Genomic DNA, 22,814 nt, shown 5'->3' on the forward strand with positions numbered 1-22,814 from the left:
GTTATTCATACAAGTTTTATAAGTACTAGTGTGTATGGTGTTTTAGTAGGACAGTATATTTATTATTTGTGTGTGATGTTAGTTTAAAGGACAGTATATTTATTATTTTTGTGTCATGTTTGTGAAAGTAGGTTTCCACAAGACTTTTGCTTGGTGCCCATAGAGAGTTTGTAGCTCAAACAGCATGTTGATCCTCTTCCTCTCTCCAGGATGTACAGAGGCAAGCAGTCAAATCTCTTACTGAGCTGAACACAGAAGAAGTCTGCCAGTGGTTTACAAGCATTGGACTGCAGAAATGCCTCCCTTTTATCAGAGGTAAAGATTTTTTGACTCTCATCAACTGACCCCATGGTGGCAAAGCGAAATCAAGCGCTGTCAGCTTAATATTTCATTATGGTTAATCTAATAAACATAGTTAGATTTTAGTAATTAAATTTCTGCTTTACAGATGACTCAGAACAAACATACAAAAACACAAACATGTAGCGCTACATGTTTGATGTCCATATTCATTAGTAATGCTATAACATAATATAATATAATGCCTTCTTTTACTGTATATGGTCAGGTCTTTTTTAAATGCTTGTTTTGAATCAACAATCATCAATTGTCACTCAGATTTCATGAAGAATCTGGCACTGCACTTAAACGCTTCTCTTTCAGAGGCAAAGCTGTGTGGGGCAGACATAGCGTCAGTGGATACAAATACTCTGGACGTCCTTCACATCATCACGTTGGAGGACAGAGAACAGCTACTGTCAGCCATTTATAATGAGCTCCACCCTCCAAGCACCATCACTGAAACACTTGACACTTTGATTGGTATAACTTTACCTTCATAATGTGTCAAATAAACATAAAGCTACATGCACATCATGTAGACTGTAAATGTTAACTAATGCTTCCTTGTTTACTAAGAGTCCTTAGGGCCTAATAATTTAGAGGCATTTACTACAACATTGATGTCAATGACAAAATCCAAGTCTTCTCCTCATGTGAGCTGCTTGAGTAAGAATAGACGTTCCCTCAAGCTCAGGTAAATGCAATTTACTGTATATACTAGAAAAAAACAAGCAAAACATTTAAAAAAGGAATTTAACTTTGATCTCATGGCTTTTTCCCTGTACAGGAGCAACAGCCAAAGCAACATACTACAGAAGAATTCTCAAATGATAGAGATTACTATTAATGGTGAGTTTTTGTAGGTTAAATAGTATATAGTAAATTGTTTCTAGCTAATCAGATGGGTATTTGTTTTTACTTGTTAAAGTAAATCCAGCATCCACATAAGCTGTGACTGTTCTGACAATTTTGTGTTGCAGCATCAGAACGAATAGTTCATCTCAGAACTCCAATGGAAACAACAGTGGGAAAAATCATGGACTCATGTATCAAAATGCTGGGAATGACTGATGATAAGAGCTTATTAATGCTGAAAGAAAAACAAGGTGCTCAGATCAGTATACATCACACACTCCCTCCTTTTTTTTTTACCTTTGTAAGAACATAAAGTGTGATGCACAGAGTGTATACATTTTGTTCCTTTGTTCTGATTTGAAGATTCACCAGAGGAGCTTTCCCCAGATCAACAAATTGCGACTTTACTGACATCAACATTGGAGAATCAACAGCTGGAGCTGCACTTGTGTAGAATGGTAAGTTTCTATGTTTTTCATAGCAGATATACTGCATGTAAGATAAGAATATCCACATAGAAACCATCTGTGTGATTTTACATCATAGGACAAAACAACAAGTGCTGCATCCCAAAACAGTCCAGAAGTCAGCAGTTCCAGTGGAAATGGTAATATCAACAAAAATGTCCAGGGTAACCAGCCAGCTAAAGAAGAGAGGATCAGGGAACTAAACCAACAAGTAGACTCTCTACAAAACGTCATCCTTCAGGTCCATAACTCAGTTAAAAAATAGAAAGGCTTACCCCTTTTACTTTCATCTGATATTAAGAATTATAATCATGTTGTTCTTTTTGACCCCAAAAGATCCAGGAGCTCCACCATGGCCTGGTAGCATTTTGCTCAGAATTAAAGAACATGGATACAGATGTGAACTTGGACAGACTTGGTTCTGCTGAGCTGAAAAAGAGGCTGGAGCTGGTTAACAGCAGACTCAACGACAAGAAGCAAAACCTGCAGACCCTCAGAGACAATGTTAACAACTCCGTTGCTCACAAAAAGAAGTAGGTGCTCTGTTTCTGTTAATTGGTAGCTTGTTCAGCAGTGCATGAACCCCTTTTCGCACCTCCCAAATGTGCACTCATTTTAGACACACCACTCTGTGAAATTATTGGACTGTACTCATAATTTGAAAATAGTTACAAACGCCTCAGTTCACTGATGAGCATTAAGACCAGGTGCTAAGGTGCTGGAATATGTAATTTCTGTGTATATTAAGGAGATAAATGAGCTATGGATGACTGCAGTCATAAGTGATTGCATGATTGTAGATGTTAGATTTAAATGCTGCCTTTACTTCCACTGATCAAAGCATTGTGTTAAATTGTCCAGAGACCTGGGTTGGAAACAAAAGCACATGATGCTCAACATTAGTTGATTGGAACTGATAACACTCAGTTACACACAATGTTTAAACCTCATTGATCCTTGCAGACTTTAAATCTTACAGCTTGCAATAAAATCCAATATTTCCTTGAATTAATTGGTAATCATTTTGTTTGATCCCTCCTATTCTACCTACTCTGCCTTGTTTTTAGCCTGTTAATAGCAATTTTTCCGTCTAGTAGTAATACTAAACTCTGTCTTGATGCTTATTATCAGCTTGTTGTATGTGGTACACCCTCTCTCACATTACCTGCTGTTTGGCATCAAATTCAGACATCTATGAATTTCTCCCTCATTGTCTCAAAGTGGATCAACATGCTGCTGATAGACTTTTTAGTAGGACCAAAAGGCATGAAAATTTTACCCCATGTGTTTGCATCCATCCACTCGCATACTGGTATTTTACACTGATTTTAAAATCTTACAGCTAACCTATAAAGACTCTTTTGAACTGCATCTCAGACTTCCTGCTGATAGTTCCCAGGTTGCCCTTGGTGACCTGGCATTATTAAGTACTGTGAACTTGAGCTCAGTGTGCACACATAAAGTCTCTAGCTAATTTTAAACCTATTGTTCTCTTTCTAATTGTGTTTTGTCTTTATCATCTTCCATGTGATGTTTTATTGTTTTACTTCTGTAATACTGTCAAGAAAGTGCTACAAATACCTCTGGGACCTCTGTGGGTGAGAAATGGGACATACTTTGACTCCCCATTTAGAACTGAAGAAAACCTTTAAATGCTAAGACACATTTCAGAAACCAGGTTTAATTCCATGTATGTTTGTCTCTGACCTCTGAAATGTTTGCATCTTATCAATCAGACAGCTGGAGGTTCGTCTCTTGGAAAAGATGAAGCTGAATTGCCAAGTGTTCAAGGAAGAAATATCCATCGTGCATCTTAACCGACAGGCAGCCCACCTTGAAAATGCTTTGCAAGAAAGCTACCTGAAGGTACTGTTGATAAAAAATGAATACCTTTCACTGATTATCAGCACAAGTGCAGAATTTAAAAGGCACCTGGAGCTCAGTCAGTTGAGTTTAATCAACAGCATGTGAAACATGGTTACACCAATATGTGGGAAAGCTGTATGTCTGAGACAGAGAATGTTTTGATTTCTAAAAATAAACACTGAGAAACTGATATTTACACCAAAGACACTCCAGATACTGAGAGAGGCATGTTTGGTATGAAATAATAAAATCTTACTTTTATGGAAGAAACAACAGAGTCAAATTTGGTGCTTTTGGAGAGTAAAGACGCAAGTCTGTTTTTTAACCTTATCAGAACAAATTGTGTAACCGACCGTTTCTTCACAGATAATAACAGGGTTAAAGGATAAATTAACCTGCAGAAAATGCAAAGGAATATTTCTGCTATCCTGAAAGGTCAACTGCTGAGTGAATTACTGCTCTTTATGAGAGGTTGTCACAGTTCTCTGAGAAGGAACTGTACTCCAGAAATTCACAGCATTATAACTTGACACGAACCTCAGTTCAGTCTTCTCTGTTTGGTTAAGGGCTGTAGTGAATATATAGAGCAATGTAAAGTCTTTTTAGATGAACATGCACTCTTTTTTAAACAAATGATGTTTAGTGCTGATATTCGAGAGCCTGTGACCATACCAACATTGGAATGTGTGTGACAAAAGCCACTGGGAGAGTGCAATGGATAAATGGGCCAGCATGTGTAAAACTATCTGCATGCATCCCCAGAGGAGCCCACTTCTCTTTTTAATGTGGCTCTTTTATCTCATCGAAGAAGCCCTAACGAGGTGCCATGAAAGGACACACGCGGCTTTGGCTTTGAAAGGTGCCCCGTGTCACATTGCCACCCCGGGGCCACGCTTTTTTAGGTACTGAGTTTGTGGGAAAAGCAGCAGCGCTAATGTTTATCATATGACCTAATCAGAGTTAACACACAGGTCAGAGCTGAGGAGCAGCCTGGGAACTGATAGAGCTGCTGTTCAAATAAGGAACAGACCGCCCTGTGTTTGGTCTTGTAGGCTGCTCCGCATTACAGACAATAAGGAAATATTTCATCATCGGCAGTCTAATCTCCAGGATCTATTGCAACTGGAGAGCATCAATAAAGCAGCTGAGAGGGAAGGAGAAAGGAAAACAGAGACTAAGGGGAGGAGGGAAGGACAGCAAATGGCGGAAATGACTTTAAATAAGCAGTTTAGCTGGGATAACTCAAAAACTTCAGACAGACAATTAAAGAGGGGAAATCAGGAGAAATTATTGCTTCACCCACTCTTTAGTCTCATATGTTCTTGGAGCATGGAGTGAGTTTTCAGAAAAATCTTACACTATTTGCCATCATGTAAAAATCTGTAAATCAGTTTAGTCAGATTACCTACCATATTTTCAAAGTCCATTATCAGTCCCTACAGATTCTTTCTGTCTTGACTAGTTGGGTCAACTTTACTTGGAGAGACAGCAGTGAATCTAGAGTTACTAACACTCATCACTGAAATGCAATTCCTTCTGTTCAGTACCAACATTGTCAGGTCTGTCAGAATAATTTTTCAAATTGGGTTGAAGTTTTTTTTCATAGACAATATTTATTGCTACCTATGGTCCAAGCAAATTATACTTTTAATGAAATATACATAATATAATATTTTGTCATCAAGAGAATAAATGTGGGTGAAAATCACTCCTTTAAGCACTGTTTGATCTTGAGTAACAGTGCTTTAAATGCCTTTAATTGGTTTATTCATTTTCTTTGGTGTAGATGTGTGATGAGTACCCTGTGTCTGGTCCAGGTAGACTAGGATTTGATCAGATCTTGTGGATAAACAAGTGGAATATGAAGAGAAAATTCCTGGGGTTTTTGGCGTGTGTCCAAAATTTGGAAAGTTAGAAGGGAAAACGATGCATATTAGAGTCTGCTCCTTAAGGGGCTTCAGCTGAGTTTCCGTTGATATATCCTGTCTGGCCCACTTGTCTGAAGAAAGAGAAGCCTTAGCTTTGACCCCTGACCCTTGAAAGGCGGCAGCTTTTGCTGCAAGGCATTCACACGCCTTGTGGGGGGAGTGGGGAGTATGCCAAGAGGCTGGATAAGAGAACACAGGAATTCAGTGGTCAGAATCACAAGTTATTTCTGATCCTTGCAAGCTACTTGTGGTGCGATCTCCTCTGAAGCTCATCATTATATCTTGGTGGTCGCTTGGCTTTGATGCAGCCACAGTCTTTATCTCATGGGGACTTGCATGTTATGTAGTGGTATAGGTCATTTTCAAGGAAATGGTAGCTGGATTTGTTTCATAATTCAGTGGCACAGAAACAAGTTTGATCAGCAACTTACAAAAAAAGTACAAAACTCTCCCAAAACCAAGACCTCCCAACATTGCTGGATACAGATCTGGATCAAAATCAAATTCTATACCTGAGCTCTGGTAAAATTCACATTCATCCATAACTTTTTGAATAATTTTGTTATGGTAAGAATGAAGAAACTTGCCTTGTAAAAGATCTTTCAGTGGTAAACATCTCTCATATATTCAGAATTTTCAATAATACATATTAATCTAATCATTTTTAAGCAAGGAGATGAACTTTTTATTATTCAAAAAACAAAAAACAATCAAAAAAACAAAACAAAACAAAACAAAAAAAAAAAAACACAAACACTTATTTTCTTTAAGAAAATGTTTTATATCCACAATAATGCCTGGCACGGATCTATAGAGGTTATTTTATACATCACTGTTTCTTCTTTCAGACAAGGTTTTAGGTAGTAAATGTTCATTTTTAGATTGATATGTTTCAACTGTCGAGTTGTCCACCTACGACATATATATATATATACATATATATATATATATATATATATATATATGAAGAGGGTAAATGTTCTTACCTGTCCGGTCCAAAGTTTTTAATCTAAATGTAGCAAACCATCCCCTTTAGGTGTACAAATATAAAAACTGTTCTGATCTTTTCACTTCACACATCAGGAAACAGTGTAAATATTGAACTACTCTTAAATTAACTGACTGTAGATTTACTATGAGCAAGATTTTATTATAAGAAGACATGAAATACAATCCGATTATTCCAAAAAAAAAAATCCAATCAATCCTTGCTGTTTTGAATGTAAACGTGAGTCTTTGCTTCATCTCCCTTCAGGAGAAAGTTCAAAAAAAGACCTTAGCGGTTGGTAGCCTGACCCAGCTGGTGTCACCACAGTCTCCTGCCATGTTGATGGTTGTACAGGAGAACCAGAGCCCTGACGGCCATTATGGCTTTACATGTCACCTCAGAGAAGATGGTGGACTGGAGGTGCTCAAGGTGGATAATGCTCATCTCTGTGTGGGGGACAGGTAAGACTAAAACACTTCCAGTAGTCTTTCTGACCAATCAGTTAATCCAAGCATACTGACATAAGTGTTCACAGATGCACCCTAGCTAGTGAGAGTGGTGTTCAATATCATACTCATCTCATCCAGTTCTTTCATCGCTATATTTTTCTGTGTTGGGTATCTATGGAAACTCATCAGATATTGGCCCCAAAACAAGCAATAGGGTAATGTGATACTTGGATGCAGAAGAGAGTAAAAAGGAGCAGATAAAAGGAGCTCATATAATTAAGCAATTATGGAATTACAGCAAGTACATTCTTAGAAACACAGCACGCTAAAACTCACGAACACACACATGCATTCACACACAGGACTGTTGACATGGTTCTTAGAAACCATGAAATAAGCCTGCATGTGAGTAAAAAGACAGAAACACAGAAGCTGAAAAGATTCTTTCAGACTCAGTGTATGAGTTCACACACATAGACTCCTTTTACAGCTAATAAATGAAAACAGGGATGCAGCTGTCTGGCAGGTACATAGGTAAAAGCTAATGCAAAAAAAAAAAAAGAAGATATTAACGAGATCCTCATTAAAGGGATGATTTTAATATTCAATAATCAGTGATTTGTAAGTTCTTTAATACTTGTTCATCATTTCATGACTTACCTGCAGAAAAGACTCCTCTTTTTATTTTGAAGTTAAAAGATATTCTTTTCTAAATTCTTTCTGCATGTTTTCTTTGACATATTTTTATTTGTTTATGTGTGCTTAATTGGCCTCCTAGGCTGGTGGAGGTGAATGGTGTACCAGTGCTCAATGCTACACTTGAAGAGCTGACTAACCTCCTGCTGCAGGGACCCTGTGCTCAAGTTGTTGTTCTTCGCCAGCCCCGGTCCTCCCTGGCCTCCCCTCTGTTCCTGCAGCACATGGTCAGCCCCGACCCTGTGCAAACCCTCCCAGAAAGTAGCTTAGTCACAAAGGAAACTCCTCCACAGCGAAAGGTGATGGCCATTTAATGGGAGGAGGGGAAATAAAAAGAGGCAACTAAAGGGAATGTAGTAAATAACCAGTAATGTAAAGTAGTTTATAATCTTTTGTCCGTTATTAACCTCCATATGTGAATGTGTTTATAATGCTTCAGAAATGTTTTTCTTAGATTGTTAACAACTGACCTTAAGTCAGGAAAGTCAGGTAGTAATGGACATAACTTTGTTGTTGGTTAGAGATGAGTAATCGTTTCTGTTTAGTGTACGTGCAGAGTGATTCCCAGGAAATAAAAATCATACAAAAACCACTCTAATTTCTTTTAACTCCTTCTTGCTTTATACGGTCTGAAATGAATCAATGAAAAGTCAAAGAAGAAAGATAAAGCCTAACATAGCTATACTCCATAAAAGTGAATCTTCTTCCATACAGTAGAATAATTCCTGGGGGTGCAACAATGTATGCTTGATGAGCAATCTTCATCTATTTTTAAGTCAAGATAAAACCAAAGTCTGAAAATATATGATGTAATGTAACCACACATCAAAAAGCTTTGTATATGCAAGCCTCCCTTCAACAGATGTAACACCAAGATGGTCTTGAACAGTGCTCAGAGCAGAATTTTTCTAAGAAATGAGTCAAGCATCCTCTTTGTAAGATGTAATGTAATCCCCTGCGTGGTATAGGAATAAACCCTTGGGTCCGGAAATGCCTCATTTATCAGCCTCGTTCTCCCTCGTTAAGTGGCAGTGGATCATGCGTGTCTGACAGAAAGACAGCACAAACACTACCAAACCCTGACCCAGACCCCTGGGGTCCAAAGAGCCTGAGAGGAAAAGTGATGTGACCAGTTTTGCTTGTCACATGATGAGAAAGGTCACAGGTCAGTCACCAATGCATTTGCGTCTTAATGGTTTTGTAATCAAAGCCAAATGCACTCCGTATAATCCTGATGATGAGAGAGATGGCATTTTCTGCTTGCCAAACAGAACCACAGGGAGGGAGGAGTGTGACGTTGGCACATTGAAGATTTGAGAGACTTAGTCACAGGCATGGGAAATTGAATTCGACCACGCCACAACATGTTCATCTACCCACTGACAAAGATAAACCATAATGACATACCTCAAAAAGTCTAACAATGCAATGAGAAGTTATCAAAAGCCACAAAAGAGTGCAATAGCAGGGTGTAGACATGTACAGCTTTAGGGAGACATTGAAGGAAAGGAAGTGGAAACAGAACAAGGAAGAAAGAAATTAATGATGATCATGCACAGTGTCAAAAAAACAATGTAGAAGCAACTGAGGTCAGTCTGGTGTATTCTTCCATTCAGTGCAGAGAGACATGGAGAGAAATTCATAGCTCAGTAAAACTAAGCCACACAGAGACAGAAAGGAAGGAGAGAATGTGTCATGGCTGCCTTCGTGGAAATAAATTAACACTGGAGAAAATGAGACAAAATCCTATAAACACTACTGCTGGCAGGAGTAGAAAGGCACTATGGGATTCCCAGTGACCAACACACCCCAGAACACACACTTGCAGACTTTGATACTTCAGCTATAAACCGCTGCATGTTGTCTATCCAAAAAGCAGGAGAAATCTATCAGCAGGAACTTGAACTGACCATGAAACCTACAGTTTTCAAAGACGCTGTTAAGTCAAGAAGACAAACTGAGGAACCAAAGTCAGAAACATCTGCAGTGAGTTTGAGTCATACAGCAGCATCTTCCCATACTACCAAGTTGCCTCAGGTTGACCCAGCTCTGTACCTGACACGTAGTGGCACAGAGCAACTTAAACTGCATCTGGTTTGGCTTAACGGCCTCAGTAAAGCTACATCCAGCGCACACTGATAAGCTCAGAGGAAAGTCCAATGTGGCTGGATTTCTCCCTTTCACCCTGCGAGCCACGGCTTTTCACTCTTCAAACCCCCTCCTTCCCACCTCCTTCAGCTCTCTAACCACCCCATGACATTTAAGGGTGCCTGGCATCCGTTTGAAGTGGGAGAGGGGGCATTAGCTCTGGTTTCCTGCCCAAATCCCACACAAGCCAATAAAATGCACACAGGTCTGAAGCAACCAAGAACCAAAGGAATTCTTCTTCACTAAACGTTAAACAAACAAGATTGGCATTTAGCCCTATATTATACTGTACATAACAAAGGAGCATTGCTTAACACAGAGACATTTCGGTCTTGTTTTTTAATAACCTCTTTTTATGTTGTGATTGTCTTCCTGCTCCATTAGCTCTAATAGGCAGCTAATGAGATGTTAATTAGACAATAATTAGTATTACATTTAAAACATTTCACAGTCGAAATGTTCGTGCACCTTTGTGCTACACAGCTTTATGTAGTTAATAGAGCTCTAAAACCTCTACCCCCTTATATTTCAGTAATCACTCACGAGGAGTGAGGGCTGGGAAGGTCAGAGTCAAATCCCGAGGGCTTTTGATTTCATTTTGCTGAGGTGGAAATGGGACTTCTCTCTTTTCCTCTGGTAAATCTCTTACTAAGTAGCTGCACTGGGTACTTGAGAGAGTCCCTAGAGTTATTTATGTGTTGACCCTCTCCTGGTCAACTTTGCATTTTTATCTGACCTTTGCGCCTGGTGTATTCTGGCTCTACTCGGCTCTGGTCCAGAGAGGGTAAGGAGGCACTGCCATCTAGTGGCATTCTCATATACTGTTGTTTCCTCCAATGTGTTGAGCTGCTTCGCAGAAGAGAATGCCTCTCAGGACTGATTATGAAGTGATTCTGATTAGATCCTGTTACTCACACAAATCAGGCAATGTATATCAATTATCTTCTGAATGAATACCCAAGACAAGAAAAACACACTTTAAACTGTAATCAGGGATGTAATCTGGTAGATTTGTAAAGTGCAAAACACATGCACGTTATTCTTGTCCAAATACTAGGTTTTAAACAAATTGACAGGTCCTGCCAATGAACTGATAAGATTATTGATCACTGATTTAAAATAGTTTGTCCAAGTTGATTTTGTGTGTCCAATTTCCTCATGAAATGTAGTTAAATATTTGTACTGCTATCTTAAATTTGTTTCACTGTTTTGCTTTCTTTAAATAAAAAGGAGAGAACATGTGGTTATGTTAACAGCTTGTTCAAGTGAGAAATCCGTCAACATTTTATAGCAAGATTATTGGGATTAGTAAAATCTGGTGTTTGCTGCTTCCCAGCGACCCAAGTGCAGCTAATTTCTAACTGTGAGCCAGGCTCACATTTCAGACTTTTTCAGGTTATTTACTATTCAACACAGTCAAATGAGAAATAAAATAAGTAGAATGTGACTGATTGATGACTACTCTTTGAGTTTAATGTGAGTTAAACTATCCCAAATTAATATGTATAGGCAGGAACCTAAATCAGGAAACACTTTGAAGCTGCTGAGGGACATTTTATCACTCTTTGCGCTGCTCAATTAAAGGGATAATGAAAAGACCATTAGGATTAAGTTTGAGGTGTGCTTTGGAAGAGATAAATATGTTGGAGAAATCACTCTGCATAGCCTTGCCAGCAGGCAGCAATTCAGAAAGGTCAGCATAAGGTATTAGTCATTTTTTCAATCTATTCTCTGAAATATAGAGAGCATAATGGCCCGTGTCTCTGTCCAATAAAAGGTTTAATTAAAGCAAGATGAAAATAGAGATGAGAAAAATCATTATGAAACCCAATCAGCAATAAGTGGCTGGGATATTTTGAATTGAGTTGAGGAAGTGTAGAGCAGACTACAAAGGAAAAGAAATTCATTACAAAAGGGAGAAATCAAATGAAATATAAAAACAGGTGGATAATAGATCAAAAGAGTTTTAAACCTTTGATGAGCCATGGCTTTCTATTTCTTTTGATAGCTGCTTTTGGTTTACTTATAATAAAACAGAAATATCTTCCCACACTCTGAACAACAAATAGTTCGTTTATAAAGCTCCAGGCAGTATCTGGCAGTGGAAACTGCTCTGGCATTATTTCTGTGCTGTGTGGGGTGAGCTTGTCAAAACAGGAAAGAGACAAGAAAAGAGGAAATCCAAAGCAAAGATCCGATATACATTTTTACCCTGTATAAATCAGTCCCATATTTTGATGCATGTGTAAATTATGATCTATGATATGTACAAATAAAGTGACAGCCATTTTATTATGTGTAAAATATAATTTATTATTGTGATCAAAATTATAAATCTTTTCTAGCAACTGGACTGTCTTTTGAACAAACTGAGATTAAACTCTAGATGGCAGTAGATGTCTCAGTATTCGTTTTGTGAGCTGCAAGAAACATCAACCATTCTCAGATGGTCTCTCAGTGACACTACACACTTGCACATAAAGATGCTTCACAAGCATCCCAGTTTGAAAAGCTGCCAAGCAAATCCTTAGCTGGGGCTGATTATTTGCTCCTCAATGGTTTGGAAAGTAGGCTGATTCTCATTTGCAATAAAGGTTTGACACAAGCAACAGAAAATCATCAAGTTGAAGACAAGAATATTGTATGAATGCGAAATTTTCCATTTCATAACAGTCTCTCAAAAGATATGACTGTGTCGCATATAAAGGCTCTTTATCCTTCTGCTCAGCTACATTATATTTGAAACAACACTAAATTCTGTTTGTCTTCTTATTTGAGAACATATTCAAATACGTGAGAGCAGTACTGTAGATATGACATTTTGATGGGAGACATCTGCAGTTAGAAACTTGTTGCTTCCAACACATGATGCATGAAAGGATGAGTAAAAACATAAATGGTGTGAAAAGGTAACAACATAGATTTTTTCCCCCCAGGTGACTGGTTCAAACTGATACCACAGTCTGCGGTACATGCAGTCTTACATTGCACAAACGCACACACTTTAAGCACTAATATTCCTATTCAGAAAGCTCTGAGACACAAGCACACACCCATACACACAAATAAAAGAGTGTATGTGGAGTGTTTGATGGTGAGTGAACAGGCCAGAAGAGTTGGAAGAAGCACACCGGGGGGAATGATGAGAGGAAATGATGCGCATGATGAGTGCTGAATGCTTGGCCAGTGGGACAGACGCTGTCAGACTGTCTGCTAAAGGGGTGGTAGACATAGAGAAATGAATGCAGAGAGGACAGAGGAAGGAAGAGAGATATAGCCTACAAGAGCTAAGGATGATCAGTAAAATGAAAAAATTCTATTTGTCTCGGAAAACAAAGGTTTTCTCTGTCTTGTGCTTCGGAATCACAACACTTGTTAGAGTGCTACAGTCAAAGCCAGCTAATTGATTGTTAACTTAAAGGTTTCAGAGATAGAGAAACAGGCCAGCAGCATGTTTTATTCAGCTCATGTTACATAAATTCTGCCTTGCAGTTCTAATTCTTCCTTTGCAGGAGTATTTTTGTAGCCCAGAAATGTCTAGGGCTCCCCAGTCTTGTAGTGAGCGTCATTTTCTCTTCTTGTCTTCAAGCTTTTCATGTGCAGAGCGGACCCTCACACAGAAACAATGATGACCCAGTTCTGAGTTAGTCTCTGTCTTACAGCCAGTTCTCTTCTGTCCTAATCATAGTCCCTGTGCTCCAAGAGCTGATATGCTACCAAAACAAGGGAAGGAGCAAGGAGAGATAAAAGGAACGGGAGAGGCGGAGAGAAAGTCAGTATGACTTAATCCAAGGAGGAAAAGGAGAAAGAATGACAAAATATAAGGATGGATGAATAGATCTGTTTGCAGATAGCCTCGAAATAGAACGACAGAGTAGGTTAAACCACAGTACCTTCTCTGATTCTCTCCCTATGGAGACTACATCTAAAAGGCAGGATTGATGCCATGACAGGTTGAAGAAGGGAAGTGGAGGCCTGATGCACCGTGCTCCTTCATCTGCACAGATGTCTCAGGAGATACAGAAAATCAGGTCATTCTCTTCTTCATCAGGTGTGACTATTTACTTGCAACTCACTAGCAGGGTTGAGGAACCCTGTTGTGCTTATGTAACCAAAGGTAGGAGAAAACACATCTCTTTCATATAATTGAATCTCACATAAACATATCCAGATAAAAACTGGGATCATTTGCATTCTCTAACAAGCTGAGCAAATGAAAAGAGAGATGTTGGAATAACATAAAAGGTTTGAAAGCCTGTGAGATCTCTAGATTTTCTTGGAAGCGTTTAACATGAGCAACTGTGTATTTTCTGTGAGCAATTTTCACAGTGTTGTATCTTGATAATCTGTTTAGATGGGAAAAATATGCAGCATGTCTTTACTAATTTACAGACAGATAACAGGTTATTTTCAGCATTATTTAAGATGCCTGAGTGGTAGAAGGTGGAGTTCTTTTTCTACTGCATCAAACAGGCCTTGTTTTGTTTTTTGGATTTTACCCGTATCACCACTATATTTCAAAGCTTTTTTTGTGCGTGTAAAAGGTTTGTAAAGATCCCAAACCCAAAGTTGACACCAAAGGGAGTTCTATTATCCCACTATCCCACTTTCAGCTGCCTGAATTACTGCCAACATAAAATCATGAACCCATGAATGAATATAATATAGCGCATAATATTCCCAATTTGCATCTCAGCACTTCAGAGTCAAATGTGTTCAGAGTGTCTATGTTCTTGCCATTATGGGTGTAAGAGGAATATTTTAAATTTAGCAAGTTTTACTTTACCTTTTCATGTTCTGGGTCAGATGAGAAAATCAATTCTCCTCTTGTACCTGCCTGTCCTGTTAATGAGCAACCGCCAGGTAATGTTTACCTTAGAATTAAGACTGGGAACAGATGAGCCATTTATCTCTGTCCAAAGCATAAAAAAGTTCACCTACCATCATCTAATGTTATGTCTTGCTCAATAAAGGATGACTTTGTTATGAGCAATGTTAGGGCTGGTCTCCAGCAAGTTACTGCTCTTGTTAAAGGAGTAACCCACTTATTTCTGTGTACTTCTTCAGTACTATTTCTACACTGGATAATCTGTTCCCCCAAGTCTGTCCTGCTCTGATGCTAAGGCATGAATTGCTGTAATATATATTTTTTTACCATCTACATGTAGACCTACGCATTTGAAGTAGAAGGGTAAGGTTAATATTTAAGAAGGACTTATGTTAGTTGCACATTGAGTGGGGACTGAAGTTTGAGTGAAACATATTTATAGTGTATACTGTATAAGTCTGCTTCCTTGCATCATATACATTTCCCTAAATCCCTAAATGCATGATATACAGAAACTGGGGGCTCGTCTTTAAGCTACCCAAGAAAAGCATGCTATAATATTATGTGACTGTGGCTTCATGGTAATGTCACTCATGTCTACTGTAATGCAAATGGACCGAAGAGTAAACAGTGGACAAATTGTGCATCCAGCATGAATCCCTCCTTCTCCCAGACATCTCTGTCACTGGGGTTAGTGCCAGATGGGGACTGTAGGATTTGACCTTGCCTTTCTACCCATATCTGGCACAATACCCAGCAAAATTATACTAGATACCTATGGTTTACTGGGAGTAAATGTCACTTGCACAGTATTCTTTGTTTTTAAATGTAGCAGGCAGGATGGTATTCAGTGTGAACTGTTAAGGGTCTCTCTGCATCCCATGTATCTGGGGGAGGGGAAGTGTGAATCAAACAGTGAGCGGTCAAGGGTGCCAAAGTTGGAGAGTCGGAGAGTTGAAGCTGTGCTGGCAACGGACTGATTTTTTTTTTTTAGAAGGAAGGGGGGTTCTTGCCTGGCAAAGACTGTCTATTGGAGTAGAGGGACCACATCTCAATGGCTCCTAAGCTGTCTGTATTATGCTAAGACATGTATCCTTGGGGTAGTTGAAAGTCACACAAGGACAGAGATTTAGCAGTGCCAATAAGAGGAGACCAGTTACAAACCCTGGATGACATACACCACTGCATCTGCATAAATTAGTTTAAAAAGCTATGCTTACACTGGTTGATATTGCTTCACCTTATGTACAAATCTTTACAGTACCACTAAACGCCCCTTGCTATTTGCAGTGCGGTAAAAAAAAGTTTAAAGTTGAAATTTATCGCTATAAACTTAAAATCGACACCTTTTAGATGTATGGTTTAACAGGGTAATAAATACAGACATCTGTGCTATGCTTGTGCTTGTGTTATTCCAGAGTTTAACTGCAAGTGCTTCGATTTCCTTCATGTGATATATGTCTTTGACATGAAGAGATGAATTACACCCTCAGCTCATTTCCTCCTCCTTCCCAACCTTTACACAAGGTGACCTTGCATAGAACGTAATTTACAACTGAATGACATGTTTGTTGTTCAAACGTCTGCTAGGCTGCATCAACCATGCTAGTGTTGTGAGACACTGCTTGGTTGGTCTAACTAAATTGCACAATTCAAGAAGTGAATCGTATTCATATGCCTCCGTAATGTTTTCTTTATACTGATGTTTTCTTTCTGTGATGAGGCTGGGAACAGTTATAGCATGTTTGTGTGGATCTAAAAAGAACGTGATATTTCAGTGCTATCAACAACCTTCAACTTATCTTCCTGTATTTTGTGAGCTCAGCCAGAGCTAAAGGGTTTAATGTGGATTTGAAATAGAAGGGTACACTAACTTGTAAAAGATTTCCCCTATATATACTGTGCATCATATACATGCAACAAAAAATACAGCCACTAATGCCACTAACTTCCTTGACTTCTTTTGTTGTCTAAATCACTGGGAGTATCGGCTGCACCTCTTCATCCTGTCCCCATGCTCCACCAACCAGCAACTGATGATGTGAAATATTGATTTGCATGTCTATCCATATCACCATGCCTTGGCTTTGCTGTCAAGTTCATTTAGAAGAAGCCTCTTTAATGGCCTTTTGATGCCAATCTTGTGGCAGCAGCTAGAACAGAGGTGCAGAAGGACTGGGAAGAAGTCCCTTGGGGAACAAAACAAATATAAACAAGGGAAAAAAAGGACAATGTTATGTGGACATTCTCATAATCTCATAATCTTGCACTGGGTTTGAATTTAACACAGCTACTCTCTATTTAGAGCATAAACCTGCAGTTATTCATGCAAAGGGAATAAGTTGCTCGGTGCATCAAATGAGGTTGTACACTATATTTCCCAATTAGTCATTTCAGCATGGATACACTCTTCTGCTTCATGTAAACAGCCAACAGCCTTGCCTCAACTTAGGAACACACAAACTAAGACACATATATAAGATGATACACACAGGCATATACACAATGAGGGTAAGAAATGTTGCTTTATGACTTGCAAACAGAGGCAGGATGGCCTTTGCAGAAAACATGAGGTAAAAGGTTATTCTGTTGCCAATGAGTAAGGGTCAGTGTTACGTCCCTGCTTCAGTGGTCTATAGAAAGATTTCGGGCTGAAAACTAATGCCACATAGAAACCATGGGAACCATAACAACATGACCTTTTCATGTACAAGATCTAAATGACAAATCAATGTTAATGCCTTGACTCAAAACCCCATTAGTTGTCTTTTGCATGGCTACTTTTAGTTGAATTTCTTGTAATAAGAATGAGTACTGCAGCCCAACCTGAGCAACTCAGTCTAAAAAAAATCATCAGCAGCTGAAAGCTGACAGGTTCTGTTTTCCATTGTTCCCCCTCTCTCTCAGTGATTTTTGGACACTGCTTCAGTCAGACAGCAACAGTTCATCATGAAGCAAAAGAATCCAGTGGCCTTTATTCTCACTGCTCTGGTCCCTGACACTGGCTGGCTGGCAGACAGAAGAAGAAATCTACAGGGGGAGGCAGATCGGATGAGGGTTGAGGAGCAAAGACGGGAGGCAGAAAAAGAAGATGGATAGTCATAGTCTTGGGAAAGTATGAGGGAGAAAGGCCACATCACAGTCAATAAGAAAAATACTCCAAAGCCCACTTTGTGTCAGTGTCAGTGCTCTTGCAAAACACACCAAAACATATAAACCAGAGTATTCTCTGTTCTGCCCTGAAGTGTACAAAGAGAGGTGAGTCACAATATACACTTGAGCCAAGAGAGGCTAATGTAGAAGCAGCCCATGCTGGCATTGATATTTCAGGCAGCATTGTGGCACAGTCTGATTATAGGAGAAGCAGGGAAGAAAAGGTAATGGATGTGAATGGCAGGATTCCTCCCCTCGTTGCACACTCACTGAGAAATCCAAACTCCTTATTGTTATAATGTCATTAGCTCATCCTGTGGCCCACTTCTAAAGATTTGCATCATCCCCTCTAAACCCCCTGTTTATTTATTTATTTGCATGGGAAATATAGGTCATGTATTCATACAGACCATACATTTTTAATAGTTTTGCAAGCAGCCCCTGTGAGCCAATCTTTCACAGATGCAGGGTATGAATTAAGCACAAACAACACACGCAGAGCTAAGCAGAGCAGGTTGTCTTTTCAGAAGCCCGGGGGTCTTTAGAAATACCCCTGATAATATGTCTGCGGTGTGATGAAAAAACTGTTTTCAGAGTGTGTGCTATGATATTCAAAGTGAAGAGAGAGGACTGAAACTTGTAGCTGTTACTCAAGCTAATTGGCAAAAACTTGAATTTGTTATTACTCTGATAATCAATCACTTTGGATTGTGAAAACTCCATTTCTAGGAACCATAAAGGAGTCCAGAGGCTATGACTGACCCATTCTCTTTCACAGCACTTTCTGGCATTTCTACTTTTCAACAGTGTCTCTAAGGGAGAAATAGAGAAAGGCACTCTGTCTTGTTATCAGTTATCAGTACTAATCATCTTACAATCATCTTATATGAATCTTACATGTGTGCTCTTTCAAATAAGCACTCTTATAACCCCATTGAGAAAACTTACAAAACAGTCTTGACAAGGCTAAATTATCTCTGAACATGTCCCAGAATTTTCATGTGGTTATTCCAGTCTCTGAAACTCACAAAGACTTACCTGTGGAAGGAGTTTGCTTGTATTGTCTATATGGACAAGGCTAAGAGGCAGTTACGGTGTTCTGAGTATGAGTAGTTTGGATGTTTTACTAACAATACATTGCTACTGTCAGAACAGCATCCCTGTGGTATTTAGGTGGGATGGAAGAGGCAGGATTAATTTTGTTGTTCAGTTCTTCATTTTACATCCATTTAAATCTGATCAGTGAGATGTGACCTCCCAGTTTGAGAATAAGGGAATATTTCTTCCTTTTAAACAAGGTTTCTGTTGGGGATGCCACAAAGCAATAACTAGGCAATAACTGTGTCTTGGCGATAACAGGACATAAATGAAAGAGACAGGAAGATGGTTAAAACTATTTGATTCTTCACTTATTACCTTTCTCACATCAGCAGTTTGCAAAATGAGAGTGCATTTCAATTACCACCATTTTCCCAGGATGGTTAAAGCCCATTGCTTTCAATCTCCAAATTGTACAAACCTTGGTTTGGTGCTTTTGATCTCATCAGAGATGCATCAATTTAAATTGTGTTTACTTCACCATCTAATCTAATCAGTGCTGGAGACATTTAACTGCAAATAAAGAAATGTGATTGCATCAATGCAGACACCTTTCAAAACCTAATGTAATATGTTCAACATGCAGTAACACTTTAACAAGTTCTCCTCTTCATGCATAAAAGCACAAATTTCCTACAAAGAACCATCATTTAACCACAGTAACATTATTAGAAATTCAGCAACTGGTGTTAGTTAAGCTAGATAAGTAAAAGAAACATCAGTTTCTCAGCTGAGTGGAGTTAAATATTATATCTAGAATGTAATTGAGGAGGGGACAAAGCAATAAATGTCTGTTTGGGAAGTTTAGAAGGCTGAAAAGACTCTAAAAGATTCTTTTATATGTAGTTTTTTTATGCTCTGAAAATTAAACTGCAGAAAGTGCACAATGCAACCATGATTACATTAAAACATTATTTTGGTTGTTTTATCTGGGCAATCCTCTGATTACAGCCTCCAGTTTGGGGCAGACAGGTCAGACCTGCAAATCTTCTTATGCAAAATCTCAAAATTCATTCTGTATCATATCTTTTTTTTCTACTATGTTTCCTGACCATTTCTAAAATAGTAGCAATGACCAAAATTAAGAGGTACTCCTTAAAGCAATGCAGCACCTCAAATAAGAGAATTTAGAATTTTTCCCATTCCATGATGGGAAAAAATAAATCATTCCATGATTTTCTGTGTAATTTTTAGCCCTGTCCTGGTTTTTGGTGGGACGTATACCTCATATAATTTGTGAATCAATGCCATTGTCAAGAATATCGTTTAATAAACCACAAAAGAAGAAGAAGGGGTGGTAGATGGGACAGTTTAGTATTATGCTAAACTGTCATGTTTTAAACTAAAATACATGTTTTCTATAATAAAACGTTCACCTTTATGGATGCAATTTCACTGGTGACCATGGTTCAATGTAAACACAACACCTCTTAGTGAAGCTTTCTTATTTCTTAAATTGGCTAAAGGTTGTAACATTGCAGATGATCTCAGAGGTTGTATATTCTTCAAACATAATTACTGTGTGGATGAACAAATAGCCCACGGTCACATTTTGAGGAAAGAAATAGTCCCAGATTTTAAATATTTTGCTGCCTGCCTTCATTTTCCACTACAACTGCTTTAACGTAGTTGATGCCTTTATTCTTTTAGCTGATCATCCTGCCCAGTGCTTTTGAACCACAGGAACTCATTTCTCCGGTGTGAATGCCCCCTCTTCTGGTGTATGCAAAGCAGGAACTGCAGCTGACCGTGGCTCTTAGAATTCCATTTGTTTGGACTTTGTTTTTAGCTCCTACCTCAAAGTAGCAACTTTCCAGCTCAAACATGGGAAGACCACACAAACGCTACACAGAAAATCCCAGCTGAAGCTTGAACCAGGAACCTTCTTGTTGTGAAGCAGCTGTGCTAACCACATGTCTAAAGACATGTATTGCACTCTAAATCAGGGCTCACAAACTCCGGACCTCTTGAACTAGTGTCCTGCAGGTTTTTGATGTTTCCCATCTAATGTTTCATAAAGGGTGTTGGCAGAGTGCGAACCATACCGTGGGCTTAGGGGGAGCCGCTTTTTTGCATTTTCTATCTTTTTTCGGCAAGTAAGAACATGATGCCAGCTGATATTACAGCTTGCCCCACAGAACATAGGCGTACCAATACATAATGGTTAACAACTCTTATGCAACAATAATACATAACAGGTGCAAATGTCCCTTGCAAAAAAATTTTTTACCACTCTTTTTGCGAAGATCAACTTACATAGTTAATATTCCCCACATATCACACACGTACACAGCGATGCTTGCCATACACAATATAATGAGTAATGATAGTTTCCCATATTGTAAATAGTTAAAGCAGGTCTTACCTTACCTTTTATGCATTTACTTCTTTTATTTTGTATTTAACGTAGATCTACAGGAAGTTTAACTTGGAGCGCCGCCACGCTTCAGTGGTCACAATAATTATAGCATCCATAGTCATACTTTAGGCTACAGTGAATTTGTGAGCAATCAGCATACATTTTATTGTCAGTATTATATAGCTCCCCCAACATTTCATAAATCCTGTTTCTAGGGGAGCTCATGTTTCATTAAGGGGAGCTATAGCTCCCCCAGCTCCCCTGTGGTTCGCACCCTGGGTGTTGGGACACTAATCATTTAAATGTTGGGATGGAGAACATTTCCAGTTAGCCACTCCCATTATAGGTATTCATATAGCAACAAAAGATTTGACTTTGAAAACAATAAGATAACAAACATTGCCACACACTGGTTTATGGGATGCTGCCCTGTTTTTTATTTCAGGCATTAAATTGTTCATGTTAGCATAATAAACTTTAGCATGACAGCATTCTAAATTGTTAACTAGCAAAAATAAAATAAAATAAATATGTACACATACATATGTAACAAAGCCTGATTAATGGTCTCTTAAGAAAACTCCATTCAAATATATAGAATAAATAGTGAGAAACTGTTTCTGTATCAGGAAATCAGCAGCATGAAATATCACTGGGGGAACCCATCTGTCCTTATTCAAAATACACAATGTTAATTGTTTGATATAATATCACTAACTCAGTAAAGGGTAACACAATCGTGTAAATATTTTGTTTTTTTAATACTTTGTCCCTGCAGCATGCTGAATGCATGTAGCATCCCAGCTGTTGCAAAGGCAAAATTTGATTTAGGCCAGCAGGTTTGCAGTTTACCGGGTTAAAATATAACGTCATTATTTCATAAGGTTGTGGGAGCAGCTGGAGTGGAGGCATCAGTAAAACAGTAGACAGAGATTACCAGGATAAAGCTTGACACTCATGTATGCATTGTTGAACTGGTGATTTGATTTGACATGCTCTCTGTCTGAAAGTAAATTGGAGCATTATCCCATAAAACTCATACACTTACTTCACGTCCTTCAGCATAACCTGCTAGTAATTTTCATGTGCAGCTTAAACTGTGATAATTTTTTATCCTTTATTCTTTACATTGTGTTGTAAAATCCAACTGAATTAAATGTTTGGTCTGTCAATAGGCCACATGAAGATTCATTCTCTAATAAGACACTGACCTAAATTTTAGACGATTCTGCAGTGAGGTATGTTTGTGGGCAAGTATGCATGAGTATACATTTTCATCACAGTTAGCACTACAGTAAAATAACAGGCCTGACAGGAGGAGCATGAGCCCTCTGTAGCACATCAGAGACAGCTGGATGTTGTCAGGCAGCTGATGGAAATGGGCTGATTGCAGCTCACAGACCCCTCCCACTTATAAATCAGTGTTATAGCAGTCAGGGATTGAATAGAACAGCAAAAGGCTATGCAACACCTACTGTGCTATACAAGAAAATGAGAAACCCTGCAGCAAGCAGCACCTTCTTATGGTTTTACTCTCCTCGCAGATCTATGGAAGTTGTGGTGGAGTCAAAATCTGACAGTGAATATGTACTAAATCAATTTAAATTTGCTTTTTTTTAATGTATATTCTTTTTTTT

At 38.7% G+C, this 22,814-nt stretch overlaps 1 protein-coding gene across 1 annotated transcript; it reads left to right on the forward strand.

Moving 5' to 3' along the window:
* Positions 1-260: 260 nt before the first annotated feature.
* Positions 261-8,076, forward strand: LOC121656113. Its single transcript, XM_042011159.1, has 11 exons — positions 261-315; positions 664-822; positions 919-1,036; positions 1,130-1,191; positions 1,323-1,448; positions 1,561-1,655; positions 1,744-1,905; positions 2,001-2,197; positions 3,401-3,530; positions 6,714-6,907; positions 7,674-8,076. Exons 3-11 carry the CDS (start codon positions 963-965, stop codon positions 7,903-7,905), a joined length of 1,272 nt encoding a protein of 423 aa, XP_041867093.1. The 5' UTR covers positions 261-315; positions 664-822; positions 919-962; the 3' UTR covers positions 7,906-8,076.
* Positions 8,077-22,814: the final 14,738 nt, after the last annotated feature.

The sequence above is a fragment of the Melanotaenia boesemani genome, chromosome 16 (assembly GCF_017639745.1).
Source record: "Melanotaenia boesemani isolate fMelBoe1 chromosome 16, fMelBoe1.pri, whole genome shotgun sequence".
Classification (NCBI taxonomy): Eukaryota; Metazoa; Chordata; class Actinopteri; order Atheriniformes; family Melanotaeniidae; genus Melanotaenia; species Melanotaenia boesemani.